The following is a 26,342-nucleotide window of genomic DNA, read 5'->3' as shown; positions in this document are numbered from 1 at the left end:
CTTCTCTAGGAACAGGCAGAATCCCACTAAAGATCACCTGAGCCTCAATTTCCTTAAGCGTCCTCCCCAGCCTAACATAGTCTCCCTTAATACTTTCCAGTGAGAATCTAGCCGTATCATTTGTTCCCACATGAAGGATAATTAGGGGATTCTTTCCCGCTCCCTTTAGAATCCTTTTTAACCTCAGGTCTACATCCCGTATCTTAGCACCTGGAAGACAGCACACCCTCCTATTTTCTGGATCAGCTCTGGTTACAGGCCTATCTATTCTTCTCAATAAAGAGTCCCCAATCACATAGACCTGCCTTTTCCTAGTGACGGTGCTATTCTCCAGTCTATCCCCTGTTCCCTCTGGCTGCAAGTTTTTTCCATTCCCATTCTCCCTTGTAATCCTTTTTAACCCATCCTGTATCCTCCTGGGGCTCATATTTGGTGTAATCTCCATTAACTCTTCCCCTTTTCCTATAGGACTAACCGCTCTTCTCTTCTTCCTTGCCCTGTCACCTTCAGTGACTACCTGCTGAGCCCCTTCTTCATTTTCCAACTCTGCAAACCTATTCTGAAGCTCTATTTCTCCTTCACTAGCCCGTCTTTTCCTCTGCCTAGTTCTTTTAGTCACATGCTTCCACTGACCACTTTCCTCACCCAGTCTCCCCTCAGAATTCCCTAGTCCTGCTTCCATCTGCAAGTCTGAGCTTTTCCCTTCAGATACCTCATGTCTTTGCTCCATAATCTGCTCAAACCCCTTCCTAAACTCTACCAGACTTTCCACCTGCATCTCCAAACCTCTGATCTTTTCCTCCATCAGCTCTATCAGACGGCATTTCATGCAGACAAAACTCTTACCAGGTGCCCCCTCCAGGATCATGTACATACCACAGCTTCCACATCCAGTCATCTTCATTGTGTCATCTGCTACATGGGTCACTCCCACTGCCACCTCTGAATCTGTCATAGCCTTCCCACCTAAATCCTGTTAATCTGGGAAACACAAACCACACCAAAACACCACCACCCACAGCAAAACCAAACCCCACACAAGCACCACAAGACAAACTCCGCTTTCAAACTCCCACTCAAACTCCCCTGTTTACAGCTCTGTTTGCTAGCTCCTGTGCTGCTGCAGCTGTCTCACATGACTTATGAGGAGAAGCTAAGGGAACTGGGCTTAGTTAATCTGCAGAAGAGAAGAGTGAGGCAGGATTTGATAGACTTGAACTACCTGATGGGGGGTTCCAAAGAGGATGGAGCTCGATGGTTTTCAGTGGTGTCAGATAACCGAACAAGGAGCAATGGTCTCAAGTTGCAGTGTGGGAGGTCTAATCTAGGCTGGATATTAGGAAAAGCTATTTCACTAGGAAGGTGGTGAAGCATTGGAATGGGTTACCTAGGAAGGTGGTGGAATCTCCATCCTTAGAGGTTTTTAAGGCCCGGCTTGACAAAACCCTGGCTGGGATGATTTAGTTGGTGTTGGTCCTGCTTTGAGCAGGAGGTTGGACTAGATGATCTTGTGATGTCTCTTCCAACCCTAATCTTCTTGACTCTTTTGAGATGAAATGACCAGAAGTGCGCACAATATTCAGTGTGTGGGTGTACCATGGATTTATAGATGGCATTATGCTGTTATATTTCTTAGTATCCATATCGTGCTCTACACCTGAACAGACCTTCAGCAGTCTTTAGAACAGCCTGTGAAACAAACAAGATTCTCTGCTTTACAGTGGGTCAGAACTGAGGATGCCAAATTCAAGACGAACTGCTGAGAAATAGGGCAAACAACCCAAAACCGGTGGTTATTCTTTTAGAAGATATTCCAAATCAGCTACAAAAGTTAACTCCTGTTTCACCACACTGGCTAACAAGACGTCATAAAAGCAGTTTCCTTGGGCATTCCAGTTCTTATATCACCACCAAAAACACTGGATTCAGAGAGGAGTGGTTCTTTACAACCAGTCTCATCAAATGAAAGGTTCTTTTAATCCCAAAGGACCAGACACACACCCAGGTCAATGTATAACTTAGATCTTAGCCAAAAATCACGCTGATGCCAATTCTTTAGTATCTAAAATCTAAAAGTTTATACTAGTGCTGTTGATTAATAGCAGTTAACTCAGGCGATTAACTAAAAAAAAATTAATCATGATTAATTGCAGTTTTAATTGCACTGTTAAACAATAGAATACCAATTAAAATTTATGAAATATTTTGGATGTTTTTCTACATTTTTATATATATTGTATTCTGTGTTGTAATTGAAATCAAAGTGTATATTATTTTTAATTACAAATATTTGCACTGTAAAAATGATAAAAGAAATAGTATTTTTCAATTCATGTCATAAGTACTGTAGTACACTCTCTTTGTCTTACAAATGTAGATGTGTTACATAACTGCACTCAAAAACAAAACAATGTACAACTTCAGAGCCTAGAAGTCCACTCAGTTCTACTTCTTGTTCAGCCAATCGCTAAGACAAAAAAGTTTGTTTACCTTTAAAGAAGATAATGCTGCCCTCTTCTTATTTACAATGTCACCAGAAAGTGAAAACAGGCATTTGCATGGCACTTTTGTGATCAGCATTGCAAGATATATTTATGTGCCAGATATGCTAAACATTCACATGTCCCTTCATGCTTCAGCCACCATTTCAGAGGACACGCTTCCATGCTGATGATGCTCATTAAAAAAATAATGCGCTCATTAAATTTGTGGCTGAACTCCTTGCGGGAAAATTGTATGTCCCCTGCTGTTTTACCCACATTCTGTCATAGATTTCATATTATAGCAGTCTTGGATGATGACCCAGCATATGTTGTTCATTTTAAGAACACTTTCATTGCAGATTTGACAAAACACAAAGAAGGTACCAATGTGAGATTTCTAAAGATAGCTACAGCACTCAACCCAAGGCTTAAGAATCTGAAGGGCCTTCCAAAATCTGAGAGGGATGAGGTGCAGCGCATGCTTTCAGAAGTCTTAAAAGAGCAATGCTCCAATGCGGAAACTACCCGTTATCAGCATGGACATATGTCCCCTGGAATGGAGGTTGAAGCATGAAGGGACATCTGAATCTTTAGTACATCTGGCACATAAATATTTTGTGATTCCAGCTACAACAGTGCCAGGAGAACACCTGTTCTCACTGTCAGGTGACATTGTAAACAAGAAGCGCGATTAATCGTGATTAATGTTTTTAATTGCTTGACAGCCCTAGTATATACATAAAAAGAAAGAAAGAAAGAAAGAAAGAAAGAAAGAAAGAAAGAAAGGTGAGTTTAAATTGGTTAAAAGAATCACATACAGTAATTGCAAAGTTCTTGGTTTAGGCTTGTAGCAATGGTGGAATAAACGGCTGGTTTAAGTCAAGTCTCTGGAATACATCCGCAACTGGGATGGGTCATTCAGTCCTTTGTTCACGGCTTCAGTTAGTAGCAAAGTCCCTCCAGAGGTAAGAAGCAGAGCTGAATACAAGTTGGAGGGGTTTCTAGGGCCTTTTATAACTTTTGCCATGTGGAGGGCAACCCATTTTTCTTACTGTGGAAAATTACAGCAACAAGATGGCGTTTGGAGTCACATGGGCAATTCCCATGTCCATGCATTTCAACTAGTTACAGCAGGAAATTCCATCAAGTGCAGATGGGCATCTCCCATGGTCCATTGTCAGTTTAATGGTCTTTTGATGGGCCACTCAATTTGAATAGTCCCTCGAAGATGTGCTTGCGGGCAGTACCCCAGGAGCAAACATTTGAAATCCAGGTACAGAGCCAATATTTATAACTTCACATACAAAAATGATACATGCACACAGATAGCACAATCATAACCAGCAAATCACAACCTTGTCGTAAACACCTCACTTGACAACCTTTGTACAAGGTTTGCGGCAAATATAGCATAATGGTTGAAACCATGATCTATATAGTCACAGTTTAATCAGATAATGTCAAATTGCATGATCATTTCTCTAAGCCATGCCGCTTAAAATACACAGGGTGAAATCCTGGCCCAATTGAAATCAATGGGAGGTTTGCCAATGGTGTCAATAGGGCCACAATTTTACCTGTAGTCTCAGTCCACTCCAGCATGGGAGGGCTGGAGAGGAAATTCAAACAATGGAACTGCCTTTCCTCACCAGTGTGTCCAAGCAGCACTAGAGCAATTTTCCTTCTTTACAGGCTGTATTTTTAGTTTGTGTTCATAACGTTTCCGCCATCTCGTTATGTAACATTCTACAGTCCCATTGCACCACTGCCTTAATAGGAGAAACTCATTTGTTCCTTCACTGATTATCCTAAACAGAAAACATCACCATATTTCTTTTAAAAAAAAGTTTGCCTTCTTTCCGCATATAAAATACATACTTACAGAAATCCTAGTAGATGGGTTTCAGTCTTAAGTTGAAAAAATATATATTCTACTGATAGTAATTTAGTGTCATTAAAGGACACATATAGCATGTTTCATTCAGGCAAAATGCTGATTTAAGCCAACAGGAGTTTTGCCTGAGGAACAAGGGCTGAACAGAGTCCCTGAACATGCACTCATGTAATAAATGGTAATATGTACTTGACCTGGTCGGAGGTTTCCTAATGGAACATTTTTCTTTTGGATAATGCCCATTTGAAGTCAAATCATTCTGCGGGAACACGTCAAATTAAATTAACCTTCTGAAGAATTCCTGGCAGGTTTCCATCGAGCTCACCCACCTGCCCACTGCCCTCCCCAACACCCATAGCAGCTCTTCTGGTGGGGGAGCTTGGGCGGGGTCCAGGGTGCTTGGGCTAGCATATTTTATTTCAGACACAACAAAAAGCATCCCCCCTGCAAGAGCATTTCAATATTTAAAACAAAATACTGTAGAATTTCACTTCTGAAATATCACTCCCCTCCCCCCTGAGGTTTTTACTCTTTGTCCTGATTTAGGACAAAATGCTTTCCAAAACATCACAGGGTTTTTTTGAAACAGAAGTAAAATTCAGTTTCCCAGCCAGCTCTAATATACAGCTTTTCCTCACCACATTTCCGTGATGTAGTTAAGTGTTAGAAGATGAGGCATTTCCTGTGGAGAATTTAGACTTTTTGTTGAAAACCTGAAAAACAACCTTTCAGGTTTTTTGAATGAAAAAAATCAAAATTTCCATGGAAAGCTGACATTTTCCACCAACGTTTTCACTGAGTCAAAATTCCAGGTTTCTGTTCACCTCCCTTAGTTTTGACCCTTGTTTTACAGATGTGGAAACTGAAGCTCAGGGAGGTTAACTCACCTGTCCAAAGTCATACAATGCCCAGGGAGAGCTAGGAATAGAACCCAGAACTTGACTACTAGTTCTACCTGCGATGGGTTGGACCAACTTCTGGGGTGCCACCTGATATACTGGGTCCCACCCATTCCACCTGCCTGGGCTCCCTCACCCTGTCCTGCTGTGCCAGGCATGCACACACACAGACAGGGGTGCACCCATCTGTAGAATCACACACAGTCTGCAATCACCTCTGTCAGAAAACTCTGCTCAGGGATTGATCATCATTCAAGTGCACACACCCTCTGGAGTGTAAACCCAAAATTATATTGTCTTGCACTGTATAGAGATCTATACAGCGTAAGCTCATGAAATTTGCTCCCTCCCTTACTGTGGAGGAAGATATGCACAGCTTTTTGCCCTCTCCCCAGTTATGAATTGCACACACTGGATTTTAGAATAAAGAAAAAACAAGTTTATTAACTACAAAAGGTAGATTAAGTGACTATAAGGGACAGCAAATAGAACAAAGCAGATCACTGAGCATTTGCTCAAGAAACTTCCTGAAAAAGCACAAGATCAAATCTGCACAGACACATCCCTGGAACCCCGACCTGGGATATTCTATCTACTACCTAAGATCCATAAACCTGGAAATCCTGGGCGCCCCATCATCTGAGGCATTGGCACCCTGACAGCAGGATTGTCTGGCTATGTAGACTCCCTCCTCAGGCCCTACGCTACCAGCACTCCCAGCTACCTTCGAGACACCACTGACTTCCTGAGGAAACTTCAATCCATCGGTGATCTTCCTGATAACACCATTCTGGCCACTATGGATGTAGAAGCCCTCTACACCAACATTCCACACAAAGATGGACTACAAGCCATCAAGAACACTATCCCCGATAATGTCACGGCAAACCTGGTGGCTGAACTTTGTGACTTTGTCCTTACCCATAACTATTTTACATTTGGGGACAATGTATACCTTCAAATCAGTGGCACTGCTATGGGTACCCGCATGGCTCCACAGTATGCCAACATTTTTATGGCTGATTTAGAACAACGCTTCCTCAGCTATCGTCCCCGAATGCCCCTACTCTACTTGCGCTATATTGATGACATCTTCATCATCTGGACCCATGGAAAAGAAGCCCTTGAGGAATTCCACCATGATTTCAACAATTTCCATCCCACCATCAACCTCAGCCTGGTCCAGTCCACACAAGAGATCCACTTCCTGGACACTACAGTGTTAATAAACAATGGTCACATAAACACCATCCTATACCGGAAACCTACTGACTGCTATTCCTACCTACATGCCTCCAGCTTTCACCCTGACCACACCACACGATCCATCGTCTACAGCCAAGCTCTGCGATACAACCGCATTTGCTCCAACCCCTCAGACAGAGACAAACACCTACAAGATCTCTATCAAGCATTCTTACAACTACAATACCCACCTGCGGAAGTGAAGAAACAGATTGATAGAGCCAGAAGAGTTCCCAGAAGCCACCTACTACAGGACAGGCCTAACAAAGAAAATAACAGAACGCCACTAGCCATCACCTTCAGCCCCCAACTAAAACCCCTCCAACGCATTATTAAGGATCTACAACCTATCCTGAAGGATGACCCAACACTCTCACAAATCTTGGGAGACAGGCCAGTCCTTGCCTACAGACAGCCCCCCAACCTGAAGCAAATACTCACCAACAACCACGTACCACACAACAGAACCACTAACCCAGGAACTTATCCTTGCAACAAAGCCCATTGCCAACTGTGCCCACATATCTATTCAGGGGACACCATCATAGGGCCTAATAACATCAGCCACACTATCAGAGGCTCGTTCACCTGCACATCCACCAATGTGATATATGCCATCATGTGCCAGCAATGCCCCTCTGCCATGTACATTGGTCAAACTGGACAGTCTCTACGCAAAAGAATAAATGGACACAAATCAGATGTCAAGACTTATAACATTCATAAACCAGTCGGAGAACACTTCAATCTCTCTGGTCACGCAATTACAGACATGAAGGTCGCTATCTTACAACAAAAAAACTTCAAATCCAGACTCCAGCGAGAAACTGCTGAATTGGAATTCATTTGCAAATTGGATACTATTAATTTAGGCTTAAATAGAGACTGGGAGTGGCTAAGTCATTATGCAAGGTAGCCTATTTCCCCTTGTTTTTTCCTACCCCCCCCCTCAGATGTTCTGGTTAAACTTGGATTTATGCTGGAAATGGCCCACCTTGATTATCATGCACATTGTAGGGAGAGTGGTCACTTTGGATAAGCTATTACCAGCAGGAGAGTGAGTTTGTGTGTGTGGTTTTTGGAAACAAAAAGGGGGGGGGTGAGAAAACCTGGATTTGTGCTGGAAATGGCCCACCTTGATTATCATACACATTGTAAAGAGAGTGGTCACTTTGGATGGGTTATTACAAGCAGGAGAGTGAGTTTGTGGGGGGGGGGGGGGCGGAGGGTGAGAAAACCTGGATTTGTGCTGGAAATGGCCCAACTTGATTATCATACACCTTGTAAGGAGAGTGATCACTTTAGATAAGCTATTACCAGCAGGAGAGTGGGGTGGGAGGAGGTATTGTTTCATGGTTTCTGTGTATATAATGTCTTCTGCAGTTTCCAGAGTATGCATCCGATGAAGTGAGCTGTAGCTCACGAAAGCTTATGCTCAAATAAATTGGTTAGTCTCTAAGGTGCCACAAGTACTCCTTTTCTTTTTGCGAATACAGACTAACACGGCTGTTACTCTGAAACCTAAAACAAAACACACAAACTAAGATTATTACACTAAATTAACTGGTTAATATTAGTAAATTCTCATTCTAAATGTTGTTTTATGCAGGTTGCAGAATTTCTGGAAAGTAAATTGCACTGCTTGCAGCTTAAATCTTCAGGTATTCCTTTTACAGGATAGATCTTTCTCCCCTGGGTTCAGCCCCTGCCCCCCCCCCAGCTTAGTTCCTTTGTTTCTCCAGCTGTTTTCAGCAGTCTACATTCTTGGGGAGGGAGCCAATGGAGAATAACCAAGATTAACTCACTCCCCAGCCTTAAATAGGATTTGCATATGGTGGGAATCCTTTGTTTCCCAGTTTGACCCCCACCCCCTCTTAACGGAAAAACATGAAGTCCAAGATAGGGTGTAGTACCAGGTGATCACCTGACCTGCAGTGTCAAAATAGCATCTCAGGAAACTTCTCAGGAAGGAGGGAGATTAGTATCTTCAAAGTTTTATTGTCCTTCCTAATGGCCCATCCAGGCTGATTGCATAGTGTCTGGTGGGCGTTCCTCAAGTGTGTACACAGTTGTAATTGTTACATAGTCAATAATGTCACATTACCTTTTAACCACTAACTGGTACACCCTCTAAAGTGCAAGTAGCAAATCCAAAATTCACATAAGGTATAACAAGGTCCAACATTTAGAAGTTAAAGCTAGACAAAGTCAGACTGGAAAAAGGTGTACATTTTTAAACAGTGAGGGTAATTAACTATTGAAATAATTTATCAAAGGTTATGGTAGATATTCCATCACAGACAAATTTAAAATCACAACCTTCCATTCTCCATCTTCCACTTGTGGCTGCGTGCCCAGGGTCAGTTCCAGCTCACTCAGATAGATCTGCCTCTGGAAACCCTTCCTGTTCAGTGAACTGTCATACCCTATAAATGTGTGTGAGCGAGCAGACGCACACGCACACACACGGGTCTTGTCTGGCTCTCGCCAATTTCATAAGTCTTATTAAGTAATCATTTGAACTTCTCTAACACCTTTTATTCAAATATGTCAAAAAGCTTTACATGCATCAATGAAGCAAGCCTGGACACCCCTGAAAGGTGGTCAAGAACTATCCATCCTCATTGTAGATGGGGAAACTGAGGTACAAAGATGATAAAGTCTAAGTGTGCAAATAGGGCCTCCAGTTTTGGGCGTCCAACTTGAGATACCTACAGGGGCCTGATTTTCAGGAGGTACTGATCACATACAACTCCAGCTGAAGCGAAGGGGAATTTCATTCAGAGAGTCAGGCTCAACTGGTCTCTAAAGTTGGCCAAAACCAGACATCCAAAACATCTTGCCAATTTTGCAGAATTGGCCATGCAATGAGCTGTGCCATGCAGGAATAGAACTCTTCCTATTTCTGTGACAGTCACCAGAAGATATAGGTGCCATTCTTGACCTTAAGTTCCATTTTTCAGTCTCTATTTCTATGATTTGCATGGTCTTTAACTGAAGTTTGAAAGGAAGAGAAAAGGGACACAAGCTACCGTATATATCTTTTTGTGAATTATTTTATTGCAACAGTAGAAAACAATTAAAAAATGTAATAAAAATAAAACTATAACAAACTTTTAGCTAAGTATCCTATTGTACTAGATTGTATCTCAAGCTATAATTTTCATGTAAAAATCTGTTCATACAATAATAAATGCACAGGTATATTTCAAAAATCAGAAAATGTTTCACTATTTTATACTCTTCCAGAGAAGACTAAAAGCTACAGTCCATTTGTGTTTATGTTAAAGTTGTCTGTCATTTAGTAAATAAATAATACATTAACAGAGATAACTGACACTAGAGAATAGCCATCTTTCAACACAGATGAATTTATAGATTTTCATTAAACACCTACACACAATAATGCTATTAACCATTTCCAAGTGGGATTAGAGACATTCATTGTTTCCATCACCATGTAGAATTACCATATGTAGTCTACTCAATATTCCAGCCAAAATATCAGATTACAGAATTTGTTTTATAATAGGACCATAGAATTACAAGACTAACTTCTCCTCTCTAAACTATATCTTTGTTCAATGACCACCTATCTGAAAAGCTTGGATGTGTTCCACCTAAACTTGTGCAGCATTTTAAATTGAATCTTTAATGTAGTTTCTCAAGACCAATAAGCATTTATTCTTAAGCAATGGTTCATCCTTTATTTTTTCCTGCCTTTTCATTTATTGTGAAGTTCTGCAAAAATTTTACTAACGCAGAAATTTCATAATTGCATCTACTGTGGAAAGGAAAAAATGAAATGCACAGCAACTCAACCCGTTAGCAACGGGAGAGGAATGAGGCTAATTTATGATCATAGATAAGAACCCACTTGAACAACGATATCATAATTTAATATACTTTCAGAGCACCAAGATATTTTGTGACATCTTTAGAAACCTATCTCCTATTGCTTTGAAACTAGTTTCCAGCCACACATCAAATTAAGGGTAAATCCCTGCAGCTTTAGTTCTAGTAATGAGCATGAAACCTATGGCCCTGATCCTTCAATTCACTGAAGCAGGACAGAATCTTGTTCCTATCAACAAAGCTACATATGGGTACGCTGGTGCACTGTAAATTTCAAGATTGGTGCCTAACAGTGCCTCTGCATATGTATCTCACACCTTTTGCAACCTGACTTGGATGAGATTCTAATCCTTCATATCACTTGGATGAGTTTGCATTAGGTAGCTGGGGATTTCACATTTGTGGGTAAGGTTTTTATTTAGAAAATAAGAAAGGAACTAATTTTGGCCTGGAGGGGAATGTGCAGGGCTATTTTTGTAACAACATAGCAGGCGTGTGTATGATTCCAGAGCACAGCCTGGTGTCCAGGAGCATCATTCACATATTTTAGCTCAAATCCTCACCCAGCCATCATACATCAGGCACAAATTACTCCTGCTTTTACCAGGTCTTGCCAGACTGAGTATAGGCCTCTACGTTATATGTGCGCTTATATTAATGCTAAACAAACTTAGGGCTTAAATTTAGCCTCATATCTCTACTCCAAAACAACAAATGGGGTAACGCTTATTTTAAAAATTGTCATCTCTTCAGAAGTCAGTTAGCAACAAAGCAGTAACACTTTGGAAGAGCTTCCAAATATTTGATCCAAAGGTACAAGAAGGAGTTTCTCACCACTAACAACCTGTAGTGAGGCATCCATCAGGATTCTGTAGCTTCATTCCACCTCAATGATTTGTGGTACAGTGTCCTTAACAATTGGCGATATTACTTTATTTCCCCATTCTTGAAAACATTTTCCCCTTTCCTACCACCATTGCTTTTGTCTTTCCTGCATTGAGCTTGAGCCTACTGCTCTTCAGTCATCTGTTGATTTCTTCTAAGCACTGGACATCAAGGTTCCACGGAAGGATGTTGATAAATTGGAGAGGGCTCACAAAAGAACATGAGAATGATTAAAGCATTACAAAACAAGCCTTACAGTGATAGACTCAAGGAGCTCAATCTGTGTTGTTTAACAAAGAGAAGGTTAAGGGATTACTTCATCACAGTCTATAAGTATCTACCTGGGGAACAGATATTTGATAATGGGCTCTTCAGTCTAGCAGTTATAACAAGATCTAACATTTGGAAGTTAAAGCTAGACAAATTCAGACTGGAAATAAGGTGCAAAATTTTAAACAGTGACGGCAATTAACCACTGAAACAATTTATCAAAGGCTAAGGTAGATTCTCCATCACAGACAAATTTAAGATCACAAATGGATTTTTTTTTAAGACATATTCTAGTTCAAACAGGAGTTATTTTGGGGAAGTTCTATGTCCTGTATTATAAAGGAGGTCAGACGAGATGATCATAATGGTACCCGATTACTCTTGGAATTTATGAATGGTATTACATGCCCTGCTTGCACACAAACATTTTAAAGAAATGGAAGTTCCCATTTTTTAAATAAATAGAAAATCAGAATGTTAAACTCAACTGATGGTGCAGGTTAGAACAGGAAAGTCTAAAAATCTATTTATCATTTAGTGATTACTATGCTATTTTAATTACATTTATAAAGTACACATATAGCTTAGTTTCATTAATGTGGACATTCCTTTTACTGCTTTCCCTCTCCCTCTCTTCTCCAACTGCTATTTTTTCCATTTTGTTTTTGCACAGGAAAACTGATCCCTTCGTAAACTAAAAATCAAGATTAGAAACAGGTCCATTATGCAAGCCTTTTAAGATGGATGTGTCATTATAGACATGTCAGGAACAGCTGAGGAGATCAAGGCTTCAGTATTCCTAGAGAGCCTGTGATACAAGAACAAGGCCTCTGCTGTGCATCTCCTCCCCACCACAAACATGCAACTTCCTCTCAATGCTACACGCTTGCTGCTCTGTTTTTTTTCTGGCTGGCACAGTTGCAGACAATAACAGCGTGCCTGCTGGTTAGCTCCTGTGGGGTTCCCATGTACCCAGCTCACGCTTCTCTCCACCCCACCTCTCCTGCCACCAGCTCCCCATGATTACCCCACACCTGTCTTCACTGCTGAAAAAAATTCAGGAGCGAAAAATTAGTTTATATTCCATTCTTGTCTCTTTGGATCTGAGAAGTTTCCAAGGAGAAAATGTACTAACCCATACCCAACCCACAATTCCCAGTACACCTTCTCTCAAAACATGAACACACTGCAGAGAATGTACAATCAGCGCTGGAGTGCTTTAGCCCAGGATTGATGCTCCTGCACATTCTGCAGAGATGGTAGTTACTGCTTTTTAGATAATCTGAGGCTGTTGGAGAAGCTGAATCCCAGGTCAACAGTGTCATCAGTCGTCTCTACTGGTATATTATTCTCTCTTATGTGGGATGAGTAAGTCCATGCTTCTTGTCTTGAAGTTAGCACATTCAAAGTCCCATTGCAATGGCATGCTTCTGGCTGCCTGAAATGATCTGAATGAGCAGAGTTTGGATGGTGAACACCTGGGTAGGAATTTGGTTGACAGTGATTAGGAGAGAGGTAGTATTCAGCTGCCACAGGAGTGGATGCTTGGGTATGGAAAGGTCTGTTAGACATGCAACAATTTTTCTTAAATCCATGATGAATGCCTAATTTAGCAATAAGAGGCTTCCCAACATTAACTTCCTTCCTTTCATCCAAGGAATCATCTATTCCTGGATATTCATAATGCAGACAAACTGTGAAGATCAAGTGCTCCTGTGAATGACAGACAATAAAATTACTTCTCCCCTCAAAAACAGAGTAAAATAAAAATATTAAAAGGTGATTATTTGTCTGAGGTAGCAATTAACACATTTTAAGTACAGTAAAAAATAGACATATAATAAGCATAATTGCTGAAGTGCTATAAGCCTTGCAGTTAAATGTATACGACACACACAGGGCCAAATTCTGCACTGATTTACATTCAGCACACTCTCACTGAAATCAAAGAGGCTGAAAAGATGTAAACTCATTGCAAAATTTTGCACACTAACTTCATACTGTGTTTAAATATAGCTCAAGCTTAACATCCAGAGACCTCTTGTCCCCAAATCCTTTCCCCTCAACCATGTATCAGAGCACTAGCTGTTTCCTTATCAGGAAACACTTTCCCCTGTCACTCTGTGGGTGAAATTCTGTTAATGAAACAACTACAAAAGCACTGGGAGGAGTACTGCAGATATAGTCGTGGGATGATTTCTCTCTTCCCCTCCAAATTTCATTTGAATTTTAAGTAACCCAATTCAGCAACATCTTTCTGCCACAAAAGAAATAAGAGTATGAAGGTGCCATTTGCACCTTGCTTAAATGAATATAGGGTTTTAGGGTAACACTAACTCATGGGTGATCCTGATTTATAAACCTGCTAGCAGCAGGATAAGAAAGCACTCGTCAGTATGGCACTCTTCATCCCACCCACCTCCACAAACACTCCAATTTTTTGCAATTTCTAGAAGTGTTCGTGGTACCCTCTGGCACAATGTATTGGAAAGTAGATACAGTAGATCATATGCAGCAGAGATGCTAAAGTCCTGAAAATGCTACAGTCCACTTCTGATCCTTTAACAGCAACATTTAACTATGCAAAGTGAGCGTGCTTTAAAACACGATGGGTTCAAGGGCACAGGCTGGATTGTAAAGAGATTATTTATAACATTTCCACTTTTTACTAATGATCTCAACTTATGGCTCTGCTTTAAGGCATCACGCTTAGTGAGCAAATAGACATGGAAACATGATATGTACAAGGTGCTGTGATTCCTCCAGAGAAGTCAATCAATCTTCTCAACCTATAGGGCACATTTTCCAGAGCTGTGTTTAAAAGGGACTTGTGAAATAATATGATTTCATATTCTTTGGCTGTCTCTTTGGAACATATTTTCAGTCTGCCAGCTACAGAGCCAAGTCACTGAAGTGTGCTCTTAGCCATTCGTTTTCTAAGCCCCTAGAATAAATGTTTAAATGAGCAAGCATGCTTTGGGCAATTACTGAAAATATACATATACATATAGAATCCAGCTCTTTTACTGGAGTTGTGAAGCAGCATGATTAACCTGTACTGTATAAACAAATGTATTAACCACCTTTAGTTTCTGCAGTGAACTTAGTCTAGTGTAGAGACAGTGTTTGGGAAGATCCTTTGATACTAAATAGCTGCCAGTTTCCTCAGGAGTCCCTTTATTTGCCTCTTTAGGATCTATATCCAAGTCCTGTTGCAAAAAAAAAAAAAAAAGTGAGAAATAAGTTGTAGGTATAAAAAACGAGTAGAACAATGTGAAAAGGAAAATAAAAAGGAACATTTGGATTTTATGTGAAGTAGCTTAAGATTTGAGTTCAATGTACAACTTGTTTCTACACAATTTATTAAAATTTAAAACTAAAAAAAATAGTGTTTTTCCTTTTCTTAACGAAAAGATTCTGCATACAAGATTCAATGAATATTAGAGAGAGTCACCTAGGCTGCCTAATTCATCATCAGTCACAAGTTGGAGTAGTTGTTTGTGTTTCATCTCTTGTCTTCCTAAAATGCAACTCCAGGCGGACTCCTTCCCCATTTCTTACAACTAAAAACAATGTGCAAGTTTTGTTTCCCTCCCTTTTCATCTCCTCCTCTCCCTAGTCATAATTGTTCCACTCCAAACCAAGAGGTCAAAACTCAGGGTGCTGTCACAAGCAGCTGGACTGCTATCCATTACCATAGCTAATAGTATACAAAAATAGAGCTTTCCTCTTCTAGATTTGAGTATACTAAGGTAGCATTAGAACAATTGATTAGTTTCCCTTAAATGTGTCATTTTCAGAGTACAATTGTTCTAAAGCTGCTATACAATTAGTACGTTTTGATAAATTCAAATTAAAACACTATTTCTTCCAAGATGCCAGGGTGCCCTTGTGCCCCTCTCAGGGAAGTAAAAATAATGAAATAAACGAGTCAGAACAAAAAAATGTGGAACCCAATAAGATGCACACTAAACTTTATTACTTAGAATCTTGGCTTTCAGCTGCATCCCACTCCCTCACTTTCTTCTGTACTTTGCCTGCTAAGGCCCTGATTGGGTCTTTGGATCTATACAGGCAGATACCCGATGCCCATGCAGAGCCATTGATCTCAACGGGGCTCTGATCATGCACTTCTTATTGCAAGATCAAGGCCTTAGAGTGTATTGTCTTCATACTCTTGTAATACCAGGTGGGCTGAACACTTCACAATATACTATATACTACTATAGTAACAGCACTGTAGGAGAGAAGGACACTTATTTAATATGTTAATTCACAAATACGTAATTCTCTTTTCAATCATTATTTAGAAAGCACCATGCTAGGCACTTGGAAGGAATAAGAAAACAAGGCTCCTGCCCTAAGGAGTTTATAATTTAAGGTTCAATCCTGCAATTCACTGCTCTCCAGCTATGGTGACTTCAGTGGGGATCCATGAGAGTCGTAGTGCACCTGTATGAGGTGACTTGTAGGACCGTGGCCTAAGCGACTGATCCTTTCAATAAGGACTGCAGGCATTTAGCACCTTGCAGGATCAGGCCTAATTTAGATGTAACAAGTAATAGAAATCAGGATGTGAAGGGAAGGGAAAGAAGAGAGTTTCAACAAGATCATAAGATTTGTTTTATATATGCATCCTGCTTGGTTCAGAATTCAAATTTGAATTTTTTTTCCCAGAAGGTGTAGTCTGGCACAAGAGCAGAAGCAGACAACCATTAATTTAAATACAGAGCAATCATGAAACACAAATAGGAAACACTTACAAGTGGGAAGTCTGTAACATACGCTTTGCAAACTAGTATTTCAGGAGGTTTCTTTACTATCCTTGTGTAGATGATCATGACGTTGGAAAATTCGGCTGCGAACCCCAGCTGAATCTGAACACCACACTTAAAGTCCAGATACATACTTTCTGGAAGTTCTGCAAATAAGTATTTTGGATAAACAGGTTTAAAATATTTTCATGAAAGCCTAACATGCGTCTGCCATTGTTTTAGCGATCTAAAAGGACATTCTCCTCCCTTCCTATTACTATCATTAAACATTTATATTGTGGTAGTGACTAGAAGACAATCTGGCAGGGACCTCATTTGCTAGGTGCTGTAGGTAGAAAACAATAAATGGCATACCCTGTGCCAGTGAGCTACCTCTTCAACCCACACCTTACAGGCTCCTTTCCAAATGGGGTGCAACTAGAACATTTTACATGAGTAAGGATGTGATTACACAATACTGGTGGAGCTAGACTGGCAGAGCCTTGTAGTACAGATACAGCTTATGCTGACAGAAGGGTTTTTTCTGTCAGTGTAGGAATGCTTCCTCCCCAAATCATGTTGATGAAAGCGTCTTCTATTGATATAACTGTGTCCGCACTGGAGGGGCTGTTGGCATAGCGACATCAGTCACACACCTGAGTGACACAGTGATGCCGATTTAGCCTCTATACTGAAAGTGCTTGATCCAGACAAGTTAGCTTGTTTACACAGTAACGTGGTATCACTTCAACTACACCATTATAGTTAAAGCAATACAATCCCCTTAGTATTTACATGGTTATACTGGCATCCTTAGCACACAGGAAGGGGAATAAACTTTATTTATATATCAGTTAAAAAAAACAAACAAATGAACAACCCTAACTGAAATAGTAATGTCAGTACCGGGGGGATAGGAGGGAAGTGGGGGGAAGACTGTTTAGACCAGGCCTAAGTCTTTGGTGGCCCAAAAGGCTTTGTGGATATTTTCCTATGCATGGAACAAGGCCAAAAATAAAAAGGAAAAAATGCAGTGGACTGACTAGGAATCTGCATAGTGACTGAAAAAACCCGAAATCTCTGGTTCTGATATTAGAACCAGCACATTTCTCTATGCTGTGCAGTGATTTAAAAAAAAAAAAAGACCCAGGGATGATATATAAGGGAGAATACGGTAAAGACACAAATAGGAGTTAGGTGCCCAGTTTTATTTGAGCACCTATTCAATCTGTAAATTTGTAAAAGTGGCAAAGGGATTAGAGAGGAAAGAAAAACTTAGACTACTAATCTTCTGCTCATATACATTACAGACAATTCAGTACCACATTCAAACCTATCAGAAAAAAAAATGAGAATATTCTTGCTTAAAAAAAATAAGTCAGGGATAATGTCTGGTATGCTGCTCTGGAAGTTACTTCCTATGAAGTGAATTTAACATCCCATATTGTTCCATAACAATTTCATCCAGAGATAAACCCAAGCAAAAACCTCCAAGATCTGAACAGTCCTCTGAATTCTGTTCCTTGGGTACATTTCTACACGGTATCTTATAGCCAGTGAAAAAAGCAACAGTAAGGACTAGACACTACGCCCACATATATTTTCAATTGAATTATTTACGCATATCAAGTGAGAAAGAATTAATAATGAAATTAACATCTTGAAAGGGTGATCTTTTGGAAGAGAGTTTACTGTACCATGAGCTTTGGCCCACTGTAAGTTCCGTGCCAGGGACTCTGCAGATGATCCTGTTTGCTGAATGGGATCAGTTAATGCTCTCTTCTCAGATAAACTGCTGCGAATCTCCAAAGCCTGCTTGCCTTTGGTAAGGTGACACTTACCCATATCTAAAGATAAGATGCAAATAGTTTTGCAGGAATCAAAGCTGCTGAAATTATAATTAAAGCAGCTACATCATTGGCATTATGGTTATGGTTGTGACCGCATTCCAATGATGAACTCACTATCAGGGAGGTTTAGTGATTGGCTATTCAAATTCACTCAAAGCTGAAATGCAGCACGCAAGATGTCTTAGGAGAACAATTTTTTCTGCGTCTATTTTCTACATGCCTCCACATTTAAAAAAAAATCTTCAGTATGGCCCTGATGCAGCAAGGTACTGAAGAACACGACTAACATTAAGCTTATTCAGTCACATTCTTCAGTGCTTTGCTGAATGGAGGCCTATACATTTAAATGAAACAACTCTAAGCTCACTTTTTTTTCTCCAGATGGTTTTTGCTGTGCACAAGATTAAGACCAATAGCTAAAGAGTGATTTGAATTAAAATCAAGGTTTATAAATCATGAATTCATATATCTGGACTATTCAAGTTTGGGATTAAACATTATATATACATTACTGAACAGTGGTCTATGTATTTTCCTTTGGAATGTCACCTTTGCCATACGTGATCAGAGGCTTGCTACGTAAAAGGGGTCACCAGTATAATAGTTTGAGAACCATTGATCTAGTCCAATATGCTGTTTCCGACAATAATTAATAGCTCTATCACTTTACCTGATCGCATCCTTCACAGGGTCGTGACCCATACATAACTTGGACTTTAACATCCTCAAGGAGAAAAGATGTGCCTCATTCTCTTCTCACTTACATGGGTGTGAACCCATTAACTTCAGTATAGTTATTTTAAAATTCCAACCAGCATGAGAGATGAAACAGACCCTGTATCTTCGTTCTGTGCACTGTGTCCACATTTGTAGCTATGTAAGTGTTAAAATAGTAAGCTGTAGTAATAAAATTTCTGATGTCAGGGAAAGACACTCTATGATAGCACCTAGTCAGCTGTGAAATGCTGTACATTAAGAAAAGACTCCTACATATTCCCTCACACAAACTCACACACAGCTGAAATCCTGAAGTTTGTGATCATTTTAAGATTTATAGCTAAAACTCTTATTTGTCTTGAATAGTAGTCAAGATATTCTTATAATAGTCCTGTACATGTACAAAGCTGGTCATGAAACTTAATAAAAATATTAAAACAATGACCTATCATTCCATATTTTCATATCTAGTTAAATAGAAGATAAGCCAGGTGGGGGGAAAATGCAAGAGAGGCAAGGAAGTAGTAACTGAAAAGTAACTATCATCCATGGATCCACACTCTAGTCAAATGGGTGAGTCATACCTCAATTGGTGGTGGCAAAATTGTTAATCATGCAGTACATGTGCACTGTATGTGTTTATGCTGCAGCTAGTCACACAATCATCATAATTTCCTTTTTCTCCCTATAGCGCTGGCACGTTAAAACTGAATTGTTTTAACTTTTCTAACACATTTTCTACAGTCTGTCTTGTCAACAGCAAACCAATTTGGTTGCATATTTGATATCTGGTTTGGACTTTTCTGATTTATGAATCCTTGTCAGATATGCACACCGAGCCAAATTCTGTCTTCACTTACAACCCTGTACCCTGACTGAGTGTAATTGACATCAGAATGTGGCCCATTATACAGATTTTAAGTCTCCAGCTGTTGGGAGACCTGGACAATATTTTTAATGGAAAGCCAGTGAATTTATGTACAAAAAAAAAAAGACATCAGTGTATATAATCCATCATGTAAATGCTCTTGTCTACTCTTCTATGCTTTGAGAGAATGCTCACTCTAAACTAAGACATTTTCTTCAGCACTCTTCACCCAGGCAATACTCCCATCAACAACACAGGGAGTTCTGCCTGAGTGACAAATGATGAATAGGGTCCTCCATTGTAGTCTAGTCAGTAAATAATGGTTATGCCAACAGATGTGGTATTAATACTGTATATGACCCACAGAATTCAAGCCTAATTAGTTTGTCTCCAGACAAGTCAATTGGGCTAGCAGTCACATCCAGAGATCACATGACAAAGGAGAGTGATTTTCGTGACCATATAATCATCTGTAAACTCTCATGAGAGTTGCATACTCACAAAAATTTAAAATAAGCAGTATGAATGCCATATTATAGTGGCTCATCAATAGCAGGGCTATTATGGTAAGGGGTGCTTCTGAAATGCTTCCAAGATAAACGTGTATATATATGCCAATTCTGTCTCACTTGAAATAATAAGTGAAAATGAAAGCACTTTTTCTTGCATATTAAACCCTAGCCACGTTCAGAAATATTAGATATTAAACATGCTTTTTCCTTCATGCACTTGAAGATTTTCCTGTATGGAAAGCCTTAAACATGCTTCAATACCAAGCTTTTGAAGCAACAAATGAAATACAAATTCCATCATACAACAAAGTACATTTGAACGTATAGCACCCTGCATCCTACAGGAGCTAATATCAGCTTACAGAAAGGGGTCTTTATTAAGATGTTTCAGGTTTTACACAAGAGGTAGCTGCATTTTGATGGTGGGTTTACACAGTGCAGTAATAAGAATTTAGAGAAGGAAGTGAAGAACACTCTGTAAAAGAGGAGTTTTAGATAAGAAAAAAAGGATTTTTTTTTTTGGAAAACTGGGAGCTAAGGGAAGTTAAAATGTAGGTTGCTTTCACCTTCTGCAACTTCATCAAGTAGCACAGTAATCTTCTTGTCCTCTAACATGCGTTCCTTCAAGAACTTCATGAAAATCCCATTGGCTAACCCAGAGTGCTGAATTTCAAAAGCTTCTGCTCCTTGGCATCTTTAAAGTATAATACATAATAAATATAAGAGCAAAAAAGAGAGAGACAATGATAATTAGTAATATTTTACAAGACGTATGAATGTGAGAGGAATGCTGCATGAAATAAGGAACTGCTGTATGAAGACTAAGTTGTATTTAGAACCTAGTCAATCTGGGTCTTCACAGAAATGCAATATACCTTTACAAACAATTAATTTGTGAAGCTTTCATATTTACTACCAAATCACAGAAATGAGGCAAGATCAACCTAAAGTATTATTGCTCCTTGAACAAATTATCTTGGAGGACAGTCCCAAAGCAGTGCCCGAAAAATGTGCCAGTACAAATTCCATTAATACCTCCTAGTTTGGTAAAACTCTTGACCACTTACCAGCTGAATGCTTTTGCATTTGCCATATTAAATCCACAATAGTAGGGTGCTATCCTGAAACTGCTAATCTAAACTTTATACAACCACTTCAAAATACTGCAATTACAGAATTAACTTTGTTCTTTGCAAGCCACAGGAAGAAGAGCTTGCAACCAGTCTAAGTGCTGTAGCTCAGATAACGAAACCCATTTATTTTATTGTAAAACATATATGTAAATTTAAATTTGTTCTGACACTCAGTAAAAGTTAAACTACACAGTTTGTACTTCTCTGTCCCCTCAGACACTGGAGTTGTAGTCTTTGTGTTAAGATGGCAGTGATATGGGTAAAGCCACCAATTCCTTTGGGTTTCTGTTGCTCCACTACCTTGAAATAAGAAAAGGAGTACTTGTGGCACCTTAGAGACTAACAAATTTATTAGAGCATAAGCTTTATGAAGTGAGCTGTAGCTCACGAAAGCTTATGCTCAAATAAATTTGTTAGTCTCTAAGGTGCCACAAGTACTCCTTTTCTTTTTACGGATACAGACTAACACGGCTGCTACTCTGAAACCTACCTTGAAATGTATATCTTCATAAAGTAAGTTTATACAACACAAAAAAGTTCTGAATCCATGTGAGGAACAGATTGGGTAATGTAATATCTCGGGCCCTACCAACTCACAGCCAAGAAAAAGGCATCACAGACTGTGAAATCTGGCCTCGTCCACACCCCCGTGAAATCTCGTCTTTTGTGTGCTTTTACCCTATACTACACACAGATTTCACAGGAGACACCAAGGTTATTTTGGGGGGGGGGGGTAGCAGTATTGCCACCCTTACTTCTGCGCTGCCTTCAGATCCGGGCAGCTGGAGAGCGGAGGCTGTTAAAGAGGCAAGCCAGCTCTGAAGGCAGTGCCCCACCAGCAGCAGTGCAGAAGGAAGGGTGGCAATACCATACAATGCCATCCTTACTTCTGTGCTGCTGCTGGCCATGGCTCTGCCTTCAGAGCTGGGCTCCCAGCCAGCAGCCACCGCTCTCCAGCTGCCCGGCTCTGAAGACAGGGCTGCCGCCAGCAGCCGTGCAAAAGTAAGGGTAGCAGTACTGTAACACCCCCCCTACAATGACCTTGTGACCCCCACAACTTCTTTATGGGTCATGACCCCTAAAATTACAACACAGTGAAATTTCAGATTTAATTACCGGAAATAATGAAATTTACAATTTTAAAAATCTTATGACCGTGAAATTGACCAAAATGGACCATGAATTTGGTAGAGCCCTAGTAATAGCTCTAACTGAAACAAGCTTTTGAGCTCTATAGAGCTCAGCAGAAGTTGGTCCAATAAAAGATATTATCTCGCCCACCGTGTCTCTGGTATGTCCTGGTACCAAAATGGCTATAGTAAGAAATGACACATATGTCATAGTTCAGGGCAACTACATCTATATTCCCCCTCTATAGTCCAGCAAGGGCCCTCACTCTCAGCTTCAGGCTCCCCTGGCTGTCTCCTCTCTTGGGTGGAGACATGCATCTCACTTCCTCCTGACCAGGCTATTTCCAGATTGCATAGCTCTCGGATTATACTGTGAATTCCCCAGAAAAGTCAGACTGCCTAAGCACATCTGCTTTGTCTTTGTCCTCAGAGACGGTGAACAGTGCAATTGCCACAGTTATGAGTTACCACACAGCACTTCCTATGCAAGCCTATTTTATTCTTAAGTATAATCATTAGAGAAAACATTCAATACAAGAAAAGAACCCACATGCATGCTAACAAACTTACTGGATATCACCCAACTGTCTCCAATATGGGCTCTGAAAGGTGAGTCTTTGAAGCCCCCCATACCTTGCCAAAGGGTCTCTTTTGTGGTTACAGGTTTCAGAGTAGCAGCCGTGTTAGTCTGTATTCGCAAAAAGAAAAGGAGTACTTGTGGCACCTTAGAGACTAACCAATTTATCTGAGCATAAGCTTTCGTGAGCTACAGCTCACTTCATCGGATGCATAAAGTGGAAAGTACAGTGAGGAGAATTTATATATACACACAGACCATGAAAAAATATACATTGTAAGGAGAGTGATCACTTAAGATGAGCTATTACCAGCAGGAGAGTGGGGTGGGGGGAGAGAAAACCTTTTGAAGTGAAAATCAAGGTGGGCCATTTCCAGCACATTTCCAGGAGTTAACAAGAACATCTGAGTAACAGTGGGGGCGGGGGGGGGGGTGGAATAAACAAGGGGAAATAGTTTCACTTAGTATAATGACTCAACCACTCCCAGTCTCTATTCAAGCCTAAGTTAATTGTATCCAGTTTGCAAATTAATTCCAATTCAGCAGTCTCTCGTTGGAGTCCGTTTTCAAAGTTTTTTTGTTGAAGGATACTCACTTTGAGATCAGAAATCGAGTGACCAGAGAGATTGAAGTATTTTCCGACTGGTTTATGAATGTTATAAGTCTTGACATCTGATTTGTGTCCATTTATTCTTTTACGTAGAGACTGTCCAGTTTGACCAATGTACATGGCAGAGGGGCATTGCTGGCACATGATGGCATATATCACATTGGTAGATGTGCAGGTGAACGAGCTTCTGATAGTGTGGCTGATGTGATTAGGCCCTATGATGGTGTCCCATGAATAGATATGTGGGCACAGTTGGCAATGGGCTTTGTTGCAAGGATAGGTTCTTGGGTTAGTGGTTCTGTTGTGTGGCGTGTAGTTGCTGGTGAGTATTTGCTTCAGGTTGCGGGGCTGTCTGTAGGCAAGTACTGGCCTGTCTCCCAAGATTTGTGAGAGTGATGGGTCGTCCTTCAGGATAGGTTGTAGATCCTTGATAATGCGTTGGAGAGGTTTTAGTTGGGGGCTGAAGATGATGGCTAGTGGCATTCTATTATTATCTTTGTTGGGCCTGTCCTGTAGTAGGTGACTTCTGGGTACTCTTCTGGCTCTGTCAATTTGTTTCTTCACTTCAGCAGGTGGGTTTTGTAGTTGTAAGAATGCTTGATAGAGATCTTGTAGGTGTTTGTCTCTGTCTGAGGGGTTGGAGCAAATGCGGTTGTATCGTAGAGCTTGGCTGTAGACAATGGATCGTGTGGTGTGGTCTGGATGAAAGCTGGAGGCATGTAGGTAGGAATAGCGGTCAGTAGGTTTCCGGTATAGGGTAGCGTTTATGTGACCATCACTTATTAGCACTGTAGTGTCCAGGAAATGGATCTCATGTGGACTGGTCCAGGCTGAGGTTGATGGTGGGATGGAAATTGTTGAAATCATGGTGGAATTCCTCAAGGGCTTCTTTTTCATGGGTCTAGATGATGAAGATGTCATCAATATAGCGCAAGTAGAGTAGGGGCATTAGGGGACGAGAGCTGAGGAAGCGTTATTCTAAGTCAGCCATAAAAATGTTGGCATACTGTGATGCCATGCGGACCCATAGCAGTGCCGCTGATTTGAAGGTATACATTGTCCCCAAATGTTAAATAGTTATGGGTGAGGACAAAGTCACAAAGTTCAGCCACCAGGTTAGCCTTGACATTATCGGGGATAGTGTTCCTGATCGCTTGTAGTCCATATTTGTGTGGAATGTTGGTGTAGAGGGTTTCTACATCCATAGTGGCCAGGATGGTGTTTTCAGGAAGATCATTGATGGACTGTAGTTTCCTCAGGAAGTCAGTGGTGTCTCGAAGATAGCTAGGAGTGCTGGTAGCGTAGGGCCTGAGGAAGGAGTCTACATAGCCAGACAATCCTGCTGTCAGGGTGCCCACTCTCCTGCTGTAATAGCTCATCTTAAGTGATCACTCTCCTTACAATGAATATTTTTTCATGGTCTGTGTGTATATATAAAATCTCCTCACTGTACTTTCCACTTTATGCATCCGATGAAGTGAGCTGTAGCTCACGAAAGCTTATGCTCAAATAAATTGGTTAGTCTTTAAGGTGCCACAAGTACTCCTTTTCTTTTTGTGGTTACCAGTTCATAACAGCCTTAGCTCAAAACTAGCACCCTCATTAAAAGTTTATTCCATCCCTCATATAGTTGAGGGGGTCTTTGAGCTGGAGTTTCCAGGAACAGGCAAACAGCAGACAGTGGGTTTTTTCCCCTAGGGCGTGGTTCCAAAAGGTCACCCTGTACTTCCTAAAAAACCCACTTCTCATGTGTTGCCCAAACAGTTCTTTGAAGTTCCTAGCATTTACATGGGTCATGTGCCTAGAAAAATTATATAAAATCCTACAACTCAAACAACTGCATTTTTAATACAATGACTCCACAGGCATTAAACCCAATTAAATAAAATTCATATTCAGGATACTGTAGGAAACTGCTATCTGTCACAAAAATATATTTCAATCATTATGGGCATATGGAGTAACATTTTCTATTTCTCCATAGTTTTTAATACCAAACTAATATTTATTCGAAATGAGCTGGAGCATCCCTGAAGTTGACTATTAAAATAATTGCAGATGAGTCATTCAGCAGGTTAGGGAGATAAGCTCTAGCATCTACTGCTTTTGAGGGCAGTAGCTCACATTTGAATGGGGAACAGCAAATAAACCTATTAAAATGTACATCTGATATGTCTACACTCAGGCTATGTCTACACTTAAAATGCTATAGCTGCACCTGAGCTGCTATAGCACTTCAGTGTAGATACACACTACAGCAACAGGAGGGGTTCTCCCATTTCTGTAGTTAATCCACCTCCCCAAGAGACAATAGCTAGGTTGACAGAAGAATTTGTCCTTTGACCTATCAACGTCCAACCATGGCTTAGGTTGGCTTAACAACAGTCACTCAGGGGGTGTGGATTTTTCACACCCCTGAGCGATGCACTTGGGTCAATCTAACTTTTTACTGTAGACCTGACCATAGCCAGTACATCTCTAAAATATCAAGACAGAATTTAAGAGCAATTTTAATCATTCATGTAAATAGCCCAGGGATAGCGTAGGAACATATATTAGAGATGAGTTACTGGTGCTCTTACACTACTGAATGGACTATTTTTTAAAAAAGTCAACTAAATGACCACAGTGGTCCCTTCTGGCCTTGAAATCTGATGGGG

At 40.4% G+C, this 26,342-nt stretch overlaps 1 protein-coding gene across 2 annotated transcripts in view; it reads right to left on the bottom strand.

The window, feature by feature from the left end:
- Positions 1-9,690: 9,690 nt before the first annotated feature.
- The window catches only part of MALT1 (MALT1 paracaspase), an 80,336-nt gene continuing 63,684 nt past the window's right edge, over positions 9,691-26,342 (bottom strand). For both annotated transcript variants that reach the window (XM_084629501.1, XM_084629502.1), the window contains 5 exons: positions 20,799-20,926; positions 17,983-18,132; positions 16,295-16,452; positions 14,615-14,740; positions 9,691-13,244 (listed from right to left, as the gene is read on the bottom strand). In XM_084629501.1, the coding sequence (XP_084485627.1) occupies positions 12,795-13,244; positions 14,615-14,740; positions 16,295-16,452; positions 17,983-18,132; positions 20,799-20,926 (1,012 nt within the window). In that variant the 3' untranslated portion in view covers positions 9,691-12,794. The remainder of the gene's footprint in view (positions 13,245-14,614; positions 14,741-16,294; positions 16,453-17,982; positions 18,133-20,798; positions 20,927-26,342) is intronic.

Source organism: Lepidochelys olivacea (assembly GCF_965140295.1).
Source record: "Lepidochelys olivacea isolate rLepOli2 genome assembly, chromosome: 5".
In the NCBI taxonomy this organism is placed as follows: Eukaryota; Metazoa; Chordata; order Testudines; family Cheloniidae; genus Lepidochelys; species Lepidochelys olivacea.
The sequence above is the reverse complement of the archived record's forward strand: the minus strand, read 5'-3'. Positions and strand labels throughout refer to the sequence as shown.